Source organism: Panthera onca, chromosome D4 (assembly GCF_046562875.1).
Source record: "Panthera onca isolate mPanOnc1 chromosome D4, mPanOnc1 haplotype 2, whole genome shotgun sequence".
NCBI classification, from domain to species: Eukaryota; Metazoa; Chordata; class Mammalia; order Carnivora; family Felidae; genus Panthera; species Panthera onca.
Window position 1 is genome coordinate 82386000 of NC_138351.1, and position 11687 is coordinate 82397686.

Sequence of the window (11687 nt, forward strand, 5' to 3'; positions counted from 1 at the left end):
TTGACCATATCTATGTTTTTGTGGGCTTTCTTCTCAGAGTCCAATTTTGGAGCCCTTGTCAGAGAACCTCATGTCCAGGCTGATCTCTCAGGTCCTGGCCACTCTCCCAGGATCATATGCCAAACCACAGGCAGTCACTGACGCTAATATTGGAAGAACTGCCTTGTTAGCCCCATTCCCCAGAGATGGCAGCAAATTTGGACGATGACACACTTGGGGCTCTGTGCCAGTGAGAACCATGGAATCATGTAGGAGCATGGATAAAACCTTCCAGTCCCTTTCCCAGACATGCCTTCCTGCCCCTGACCAGCAAAAGAACCCCCACAAGGCTGGCTGCTCTTCCTCTTCTACTCCTTCCTGATGCCTTCCTCTCTTCTAGGTTGGGCAACTTCCTCTCTCCTCCCGGAGTGGATAGCTCTGTGCCACTGTCAGAACAAGACATCATGACACATGCTGCCTGAGGGAGGAAGGAAGTGCCAAGCCCAACCGACTCCAGTCCAGTCAGAGGCTCCCAATAAGGTGAGTCTCTGCACTCGGGACTGCATACCCAACAGCAGTTTCTGAGCAGTTCAGGCAATTCCTCTCTAGGCTCTCTGCAATTTCTGGAGGGATGAGCACCTTTCCCAAACTGGATCCTTTGCAGCAGTGTGCACATCGTGAGGTTTGTCTTTGACTCTCTTTCTTCTCTTTTTCTCTTTCTTTCCTTTCATAGTGCCTCTTCCTTATGCCACCCTCACACATGCTATGTCTTCATGGACTCTCCCTTCCCTTATGAAAACCTAGCCACAAACAAACAAACACAAAGAGCCCAAATGATTTACACAGTCAAGAGTATTTCCTTTCAGGGAAATTTTCCTGAGTCAAAGAGAAAATATGTGATGGAATGCCAGAAAGTTTCAATCACTTGGGGAGGTATTCATGGGTAGTCAGGATTGGATGATCCTACAGTGAACCCCTGGACATGGTCATCATCTTTGTCTTCTCTTAAAAATGGACCAAGACTTTTCTTTCCACTTCTAGGAACTAATGATCAAACTGAGAAACTCAGAAAATAGAGTAAGTCCTGTTATCCAGGTGCTTCTTCTATTTATAAAGGTTACTTTGGAAAGAGGCAACTCTTATTATCAGGAAAGTTTGTGATCTGTCAGGAGTTGTGGGGATCTCTTCTGTGATAGAATTCCTACAGGGGTTTAAAAGAAACAACTCTGCACTGTTTCATAGGACTTGTTAACAGGGCTTCTATGTCCATGGTCCCTTCTGCTGGTTGTTGTTGTTGTTGTTGTTGTTGTTGTTGTTGTTGTTGTTTTACAAAGGCTCTGTATTGAAAGCAGGTATTACTTTTTCCATTTCCCAGATGAAGAAACTGGGGAACCCAAAATGAAGTGATTTTCCTAAGGTCTCCAGAAAAATTTTCATGGCCAATTTGGGACCAAAGCCAAAATCTTTTGGTTCCTGGATTAAGACCATTCTCACACACTACACTACTTTTTCTCCATCCACATCCTTTTGAAAAGCAAGAGTCATGGGGTGCCCAAGTGGCTCCATTCATTAAGCTTCCAACTGTTGATTTTTGTTCAGGTCATGATCTCATGGTTTGTGAGATCAAACCCCACATCAGGCTCCGTGCTGACAGCAGAGAGCCTGCTTGGGATTCTCTCCCTTTCTCTTTGCCCCTCCCCCTCTTGTTCATTCTCTCTCTCTCTCTCTCTCTCTCTCTCTCTCTCAAAATAAATAAATAAACTAAAAAAAAAGCAAGTTTCTTCTCTAGTAGTTCCGCATTCCTGGCTTCCCACCCCCTTCCACACCACATTATTCTCCTCTGCCCATAGGGAGCCGATATGCTGCACTATTCGTCAGGCAGGATAATCTCCAGGAGCTATAAGGAAAATGAGGAGGACTCCAAGGTTCAGGGCAGCCCACCTTCCAACTGCTTCTGGGGCTTTCTCCATTCTTATGAGCAGCTTTGCCACAGGAGCTTTATGGGCATTACCCCAGGTAGCAGCCATAGCCTGCTAACTGTCCAGTAGAGACCATTCCCTTCTTACAACCTCCCTGAGAGGAACTGAGAGGAAACATCTCACATTTCCTAAACCATAAACTCAGGGCCACCTGCTCCTATTTGGAGGGTCCAGTTACAGTGACAGACTAGTTAGGTGATGGAAGTGCAGGATAAGAATAAAACATAGATTCTAAATGGGTGAGCTGGGACAGAAAGAGCATTACTTCTCAGTTAGCTTTGTGATCCAACCCTATGTTTAGTGGCCCTGGGGACATTAATCCATCCTTCTGGTTCTTAATTTAATGAGAATAATATCTATTCTCCAATTCTAAAATGGGAATTAAACTAGAAAAGAAACGTGGTAGACACCCATCACTGGCCAAAGTCACAAGATGGCACAGTAGGAAAGAAGAAACAAAGAGAAACATAGAAACTGAAATAGTTAGGGAATGTTTAAGAGATAGCATAGCCCAGTGGTTAAGAGCATGGACATTGAGGATAGATGGAACTGAATTCAAATTCCAGTTCTACCATTTATTAACTCTGTGACTTCGAGGATGTCACAGAACCCCTTTGAGCTTCAATGTTTTCATCTATAAAGTGGAAATAATAATACCTACGTCACATAATTTCTGTGGTCACCAAATGAAAAGCACATAGGTAAAGCTCTTAGAACAATACCTGGTTTGTAGAAAGGGCTCAATACATGAGTGGCTACAACTTTTAGATCTCATGCATCATCATTCCATAATGAAACCAATTCAGAATAAGTCTATAGCATATTATGAATTTCCACATTTTTATAATTGAAAAGTCTTATGTTCACTCTCTTGAGTAGTATCATGGTGACATCCTTTAGTTAGAAATATAAAAGCAGATAGGCCAGCAGAGGTGAATAAATCCATTTCTAAGGGGCAAGAAGCTAAGTAAACCAAGTGGGCAGTGTGATGTAGTTGGACATTTGGAGAACTCAAGGTATCCAGACATAAGGTGACCACTTAACACTGAGTTATGCTCAGCAAGTCACTTCCCTAAGCTTTGGTTCCTCATCTGTGAGATGCGAAGAGTGACTGTTGCAGCTGAAGTGTCTCAGAATAGCTCTGATGATTATATGAGATAATGTATGTACAAGTGCCTTACAGAGAGGCTGTTCTTAATTAGTTCATACTTTTTCTCCCAATAGTCTAATTGTGAAGTTTAAGATTTCTTGGGTTTAGGCATGGACACAGCTCATTTGTGCACTTCCAACTCTGATTTCCTCCCCAAAAGCTATGATTTATGACCAGCCCAGATCATTATGACAACCCTGTGAGGAAAGGCCAGACACACAGCACTTTGCTTAGTTCTGGGAACCAAATTTTAATGACAGTGACAGTGTGGAGTAGGTTTGCTGTAGAGAGACCTGGATGACAGAAACACTCACTCCCAGAAAAACCTGGAGACCAGTAGAACAGGACTGAAAAATTGATAGGCTTAATTGCCAGCATTTACTGAGCACTTACCAAGAACCAGGAACTCTCACCTCATCCTCATAAACACAACTTCATGAGTGATGTGCTGTTAACACCCCCATTTTAGAGATGAGGAAACTGAGGCTCAAAGAGGATAAGTGACTTTCTCAAGATCATAAGGCTGTTAAATGAAAGAGCCGGGATCCCAGGCCAGTGTCTGGGCTTTTCACCACTGCACCGTCTGCCTTTTTTGACTGATGTTTAGTTTCTTAAGGGCTTTCATGTTGAAGAATAAACTTGTTCTGTGAGATTCCAAAGGGCCAAACACTGTCCAAGTAATAGGACTGAAACTAGTGTTGCATATTATCAAAAATTATTTTTAATGGTGTGCTGACAATTAGATTAAGTCTCCTTCAGTTTTTTTGAGAGCAAAAGATTGGAAATCCCTTATCTAAAAAAAAAAAAGGATTTGCTATTGGTTATTAAAGTCATTCATTTTATTCATATTCTGATTGTTCCTTCATTTGACTTCTTTGAGGTTTTCTATCTTGAGTCAGTGCATCTAGTAAGATTTGGGATGAATGAAAATATGTCTTTCATTTGTTCGGCAAAAGACAGAATAATGCATAAGGTTCAAGTAATCTTGATGACAAAATGATTTCAGAAAAGAGAAACATAGAAGCTGAGAATCTGGAAACTGTTTCTCCTAAAACGTGTCTGTATATTCTTTGAGAAGTCTTTGGGTACCACCAGGGATACACATTCCTCAAAATAGAAACTGTTGGACCAAATAACTTATGAAACCCTTTTAGTAGGTGGATTTCTCAGTTATGTAGCCCATCAAGAGGTCTTATTACCATGTATAAGGTGCCTTGGTTTTAATTTGAGGAGTCATGTTATATGGTATCAATAGCATAGTCTTTGGAGCCCAATAAACATGACTTTAAATTCAGATTTTTCCCTTTATGGGCAAAACAAAACAAAACAAACAAACAAAAAAGCTTAAACTTTCCATGCCTTAGTTTTCTAATTTTTAAAACTGGTGAATCTGTACAATTTGTAGTAGTGGTGATGTTGATGATAATGAAAAATCCACACCTCGTTATTTTGGAAAAGAATTAAGTCCTTGATCTGTCTATCAACACCGTGTGTAGTTTATATTGGAGCACAAAAGTGATAGTAACTAAGCGGGCTTCTCAAATGTTCAAATCTATAAAAATAATCCTTTTTTAGAAAACAGTACAGAGCTTCCTAAAAAAATAAGATTATAACTACCATATGGTCCAGCAATTCCACTTCTGGGTATTTATTCACAGAAAACAAAAATACTAAATTCAGAAAAATGTATGTACACTTATGTTCACTGCAGCATTATTTACAATAGCCATGACATGAAAACAGCCTAAATGTCCATGGATGAATGAATGGCTTAAGATGTGGCATGTATACACACACACACACACACGAATGCTATCCAGCCATAAAAAAAGGAATGAAAACTTGCCATTTGCAATGACATGAATGGACCTTAAGGGCATTATTCTAAGTGAAATAAATCAGATAGAGAAAAACAAATACATATGATCTCACTTATATGAGGAATATAAAGAAGAAAAAAAAAAAAAACTCATAGATGCAGAGAACAGAGTGGTGGCTGCCAGAGGCAGAGGGCAGGAAGTGGGTGAAATGGGTGAATGGAGTTCAAAGGTACAGACTTCCAGTTAAAAAATGAATAAGTCATGAAAATGTAATGTACAGCATTTTTAGCACAGTTCATAATATTGTACTGCATTATTTGAAAGTTGCTAAGAGAGTACATCTTAAAAGTCTTCATCACAAGAAAAAGAACTTGTAATTATGTATGGGGATGGGCATTAACTAGAATTATTGTGGCAACCATTTTGCAATTTATACAAATATTGAATCATTATGGTGTATACCTGAAACTAATATAATATTATATGCCAATTATATACCTCAATAAAAAAATAATAATCCTGTTTGTTCTTATGGCAACAGATGGTCAATAACAGCTGGACCAGTGTATCCCATTTTGTTCTCTTGGGCATATCTACCCACCTGGAAGAGCAGATCCCACTCTTTCTTCTTTTTCTACTGATGTATGCAATCAACATTTTTGGGAACTTTGCCATCATCACATTGATTATCTCTACTCCACGTCTCCACACCCCCATGTACATCTTCCTCAGTAATTTGGCTTTGGCAGACATCTGTTTCACCTCCACCACGGTCCCCAAGATGCTACAGAACATTTTCTCACCTACAAAGGCCATTTCCTACATGGGCTGCTTAGCCCAGACCTATTTCTTCATTTGCTTTGCAGCCATGGAAAACTTCCTTCTGGCTGTGATGGCCTATGATAGATACATCGCTATCTGCTACCCTTTCCGCTACCCTATGATCCTGACCAGAATGCTGTGTTCACAGATGGTGGCTCTGTGCCATATCCTCTCCCATGTTCATGCCCTGCTGCACACCTTTCTTATGGGCCGATTAATCTTCTGTGCAGATAACAAGATCCCCCATTTCTTCTGTGACCTCTACCCTCTGATGAAGATTTCCTGCTCCAGCCCCTACCTCAACACCCTGATGATTCACACAGAGGGTGTTATTGTCATCAATGGAGCTCTGGTTTTCATCATTGCCTCCTATGCCCGCATCATCTCAGTGGTCCTCCAGATCCCCTCGGCCAAGAGCAAATGGAGAGCTTTTTCTACCTGTGGCTCCCACCTCACTGTGGTGTCTATCTTCTATGGCACACTCACATGGGTCTACTTCCGGCCCCTTACCAGCTATTCAGTGACTGAGGGTCGCGTTCTGACAGTCATGTACACAGTGGTGACCCCCATGCTGAACCCCTTCATTTACAGCCTGAGGAATGGGGATGTCAAGGGAGCCTTCAGAAAATGGGTGAGCAGAATGTGGACTTCTTCCTTTAGATAAAAACCCAAAACACAGTTCCCAGTTTTATCTATGATTCTGGGGAAACAGTTTTGCCCTTCGCATGTCTGTTTCCTTTAGAACTTCTCAGAAATATCTAAATTAGGAACATATTATGGATTTTCCCATTGAATATTATCCTGAGCTGTCCCTTAATTCCAAAGCACGTGAAACTATGTATTTAGTGTAAGCCACTTGTGTAACCTTAATTATAATTGAGAATGTTTTCTGGGTCTGCCATTAAACAACAAGGTTGTAACATTCTTAGATGCAGGCAACAGAAACCAATTCTGGTTGATTCATGGAGGAAATGAGTTTATTAAAAGAGTATGTGAAACTCATGAATTTCCAAGAAGGCTAAGCAACCGGGCTCAATAAAATAAACAAGACTAAGAAAGATCATATGGTCATAACCACAATCAAAATCATATCCTAGAATTGGTCTGATGAGGTCACTGCTGTAGACTCTTTTCACTGTCGCGTGTATCATCAACAACACTATCAGTACTAGCCATTTGCATAGCCCCTGGAGGCCTGACAACCAGATGTGACAACCTCCAGAAAGAACTGCCCACTTCTTGTTCTTTGTAACAACACATCTAGATTCAAAATAAGGTGGTCCATGTGGCTGGCCAAGACTTGGTCATGGCGTCCATGCTCTAGTTCTCAAGGAAACTGGGCAAGCAATATTGCTGCTTTCATTATCTGTAAGTGGGTGAGAGGTTCTACCTCCCACCAAGACAAATGAAATGGTGGAACTACTCCAGTATGGGAAGAGAGACATAATGACAAATGTCTACTATTTAGGGTCAGGAATTAAGCACTGTCACAGCTCTCCAACTTGCATTTTCTTAACCTTTATTAGCTGCACCATTCAGGGATAAATTAAACTCTTTTTGTCTCAGCATGCTCCTAATCTTCTCTGTAGCTGATTTGTGGAACTTGCCTATATTACTGGGCATTTGCCAACTAATCAGTGCTAGAAATGAGAAATGGGTCCGAGAGCTAAGATGTCTATTAAAATGTCAATTCTTTGGTTTCATGGGTGTTTCCAGTTTCTTTCTGAAAGGAAAAGGTGAGAAGGACCTCCCAGGACATGGGGCAGAAATTACAAGGGCAGGCTGATTTATAGGCCATCAGACTGTAGAAAGTTTTATTGTAGGATATGAGCAGTTATAGCACTGAATTGAGAAGGAGCTAACATTGTGGTAATTTTGTGTAATGGGATAGAAGAATGGTTTCTTGGAACCTATATGTAAGTATTGGTCACCAATGAAACTGGTTTGAGGAGCTAAACTCCTTGAGTCTTTGACTGCATCAGGATAATAAATTCTTCCAAGGTAAAGAGGGCCCTGACACTTATAAAATGATAATAACAGAGAAATGAAACCAACTTTTGATTACTTAACTCTGGTTCTTCACACTTTCCAGGAAGTACCTAACATATCCAATATTTTTCTTCTGGATTATACTGTTTTCTTTTACTTTGTCTTTCCTGCCTCCTTGGCCTACCTTCCTCCTTTCTGTGTCTTTAGGTGGCAGTTCCATGGCTGATCTCCTTTATGCTTTACCAAATGATTTGCATCACCCGTTAGCACAGTAGCCTCTTCTAAGAAGCCCCAAATGTCCCTATGGAAAGAACTTTCTTCAGGTAAAGAAATGGACAAGAGAGTAAATTAATACATTAATAATTGAAGAACTGGGAAATGCTATGGAAAAATTTTGTATTTAGATAATACACTTCCACTTCTAGGAGTTTATCTCACATAATGGATATATATAGTGAATAAATATATTTTATGTTCAATACACTTTTGTTTATGATAGTGAAAAATTAGAAATAATCTTCATGTATACTAATGGAATTCTGGTTCATTTTGTTTGGTAGTTAGATAGACAGTATAATCTGTTCACAGTTCTTCCTTCCTTTTCTTTCTTTGTCATGGCTTTTCTGGGGCAGAATCCACATCTCCATCCCATTGACTTTGGGCTGGCTTTAGCTAGCAGTTTATGAATAGGCATAGCAAATGCTGCTTCCAATAAAAAGTTTTGAAAGGATTTAGATCATTTGGTTTGCCCTCTTGAGCTCTGGCATTCACCATGAGATAAAAAGCTCATCTCATGTAGCTAAAGCCCCTTAGCTTTAGTCTCAGAATGTGAAACACATAGAGCAGACCTGAACTTGACCCAGGACTGATGCACGGTTGCCTCTTCTAACCTGCAAATTTTTGACCAAGGAATAAATATCTATTGTTATAAGCCACTGAGGTTTGGGGATGTCTCTTCTTCAGTACTTTGAAGGAAATTTCAACCAATACATTACACGCATACCATGAACTGCTGTGCAGTCAATAAAAAGAATAAGGCGGATTAATTCCTGGCCTTACTCTCAGATCATCAATAGCCTTTAGGTACATACAGATATCCAAACCATTAACCGCCAGCAGTTTGTTCTTTTCTCCCATTATTTTTTTCACTTGTATGCTATTGATGATGATGATGTTGATGATGATGATGGTGATGATGATATACACACATATGGTGCTCATGAGCTGGTCGTTATTATGAGTGCTTTACATATATTTTATTCATAAAATCCTTTCAACAACCCTAAATTATAGATACAATTTCTCTCTTCTTTACAGATGGGTAACTGAGGCAGAGGGTAGTTGAATCATTGTGAAAGATCATTCTAGTGTAAGCCCTATAGTTGGCTTTTCTTTCTGTAATGCAAGTGCCTGACTTAACTTTGATTTTGGAGGGATCCATTTTAAAGGCTATCTCAAATAAATACATTGCCAGCCACACTCCCTGCCACTTTCTATCCACCCACCCACCCACACACACACACACAGAATGCTCATTTGTTTTAGAGATCTTGATTGAGTTAAATTAACTGACTATTTGGGCTGTTTGTTTTTTTCTCATCCCACACTTTAAACTCCTGCTCTTATGTTTTAAATCTGCCCACAAAGTGAACTTGTGAAACCCTAGGCCCCTCATTTTACCTCAATAAAAACAGAACACCAAGCCCAAGCTCTCTCACGCTCCCTTTCTACCTGTGAACCTGCTGTGTGCCCCTAGGTATGCTGTATGCTTTCCAGGACCTGTGAGTAATAAACCTTTTTTTTTTTTTTTTTTCAAAGTTTCCCGGTGCTTATTACTGAGGCCTCTTGCAATTTATAGTAAGAACCACAGGGGTAGGTCCAGCTACAACACTGGTTATCAACAGCCTGAGAAAATAATTACACAGCAAGTAATGACAAAAGTGGGATTCTAATTCATAGTATCTGGCTCCAGAATCCATCCCCTTAAACACTATCCTACACCATCTTCAAGAAAGCCCATTAGCATTTCTCTTGGGTTTCTGTACTCTGTTTCATGCTGACCTCTTCAAGGAGAATAATTTCTGGAAGATAATATGTTTGCACAAAAGAGCTACTTACTTCTATTGTTTCAGTGTAATTATAAATACTGTACACTTTATCTCCCAAAGGTGTGTGTTTCTTTACACCAACACTTAACTATCTGAAAAGGAAATCAAGAAAACAATCCCGTTTGCAACAGCATCAAAAAGAATAAAATATTTAGGAATAAATTTAACCAAGGAGTTGAAAGATATGTACACTACAAATGGTAAAATGCTGATGAAATAAATTAAAGCAGACACAAATAAATAGAAAGATATACCACGTGCATGGATTGGAAGAATTAATATTGCTAAAATACCAATACTACCCAAGGGGATATTCAGATTCAACACAATCCCTATAAAAATTTCAAAGGCATTTTTCACAGAAAAACATTCTAAAATACTTATGGAACAAGAGAAGACCCCAAATAGCCAAAGCAATCTTGATAAAGAAGAAAGCTGGAGACATCATATTTCCTAATTTTAAACTGCATTACAAAGCTACAGTAATCAAAAACAGTATGGTACTAGCATAAAAACAGACACATAGGCCAATGAAAAGAATAGAGAGCCCAGAAATAAGCCCAAGCACATATAGTCAACTACTCTTTGACAAAGGCGCCAAGAACACACAAAGGAAAAAGGATAGTCTTTTGTTTTGTTTTGTTTTGTTTTGTTTTTTTAATATATGAAATTTATTGTCAAATTGGTTTCCATACAACACCCAGTGCTCATCCCAAAAGGTGCCCTCCTCAATACCCATCACCCACCCTCCCCTCCCTCCCACCCCCATCAACCCTCAGTTTGTTCTCAGAAAAGGATAGTCTTTTGAATGCATGATGTTGGATAACCTGGATATCCATATCCAAAAGAATGAAACCTAACCCCTAAATTACACCAGTCACAAAAATTAACTTGAAATAGATTAAAGATTTGAAATGTAAGACATGAAACCATAAAACTCCTAGAGGAAAACATAGAGAAAAACCTTCTTGACATTGATCTTTGGTAATCTTTTTTTAAAAAAAATTGTAATGTTTATTTATTTTTGAGAGAGAGAAAGAGAGACAGAGTATGAGTAGGGGAGAGGCAGAGAGGGAGATACAGAATCTGAAGCAGACTCCAGGCTCTAAGCTGTCAGCACAGGGCCTGATGTGGGGCTCAAACTCACAAACCACGAGATCATGACCTGAGCCAAAGTCAGACATTTAACCAACTGAGCCACCCAGGTGCCCCTTGGAAACCTTTTTTTTTTCAATATGTCATTAAAAGAATGGGCAAAAAAATCAAAAGGTGACAAACAGGATTTCATGAACTAAAAAGTATCTGCACAGCAAAAGAAAGAATCAACAAAGTGAAAAGGCAATGTATGGAATGGAATAAGACAATGGCAAACCATATATTTGATAAGGGGTTACTATCCAAAGTATATAAGGAACTCATACAATTCAATAGCAAAAACAAAGCAAATGAAACCATATATTCCTATTAAAATGAGCAAAGGACCACAATAGACATTTTCCCAAAGAAGACATACAAGTGACTAACAGGTATATGAAAAAGTGCTCAATATCACTAATCATCAGGGAAATGCAAATCAAACCACAATAAGATATCACCTCACACCCATTGCAATGGCTATTATCAAAAAGACAAGAAATAATAAGTGTTGGCAAGGATGAGGAGAAACTGAAACTCTTCTACACTGTTGATGGGAATGTAAAATGATACAGCTGCTATGGAAAACACAGTATGAAAAGTTCCTCAAAAATTTAAAAATAGACCCACCACATGATCCAGCAATTCCATTTCCAGGTATACACACAAAGGAAAGAAACTAGTGCCCAGAAGAGATATCTGCACT

The 11687-nt window shown here is 39.4% G+C and overlaps 1 protein-coding gene across 1 annotated transcript; it reads left to right on the plus strand.

Moving 5' to 3' along the window:
- The first annotated feature begins 450 nt into the window (after positions 1–450).
- Positions 451–6414, plus strand: LOC132663799 (olfactory receptor 1Q1-like). The gene is made up of 2 exons (XM_060610387.2): positions 451–519; positions 5470–6414. Exons 1-2 carry the CDS (start codon positions 451–453, stop codon positions 6412–6414), a joined length of 1014 nt encoding a protein of 337 aa, XP_060466370.1.
- The last annotated feature ends 5273 nt before the right edge of the window (positions 6415–11687 follow it).

Coding starts and splice junctions, on each gene's coding strand:
- LOC132663799 (XM_060610387.2), top strand. CDS start 451: ATGCTGCCTGAGGGAGGAAGGAAGTGCCAAGCCCAACCGACTCCAGTC. Junction 520..5,469: donor AGTCAGAGGCTCCCAATAAG/GTGAGTCTCTGC, acceptor TTATGGCAACAG/ATGGTCAATAACAGCTGGAC.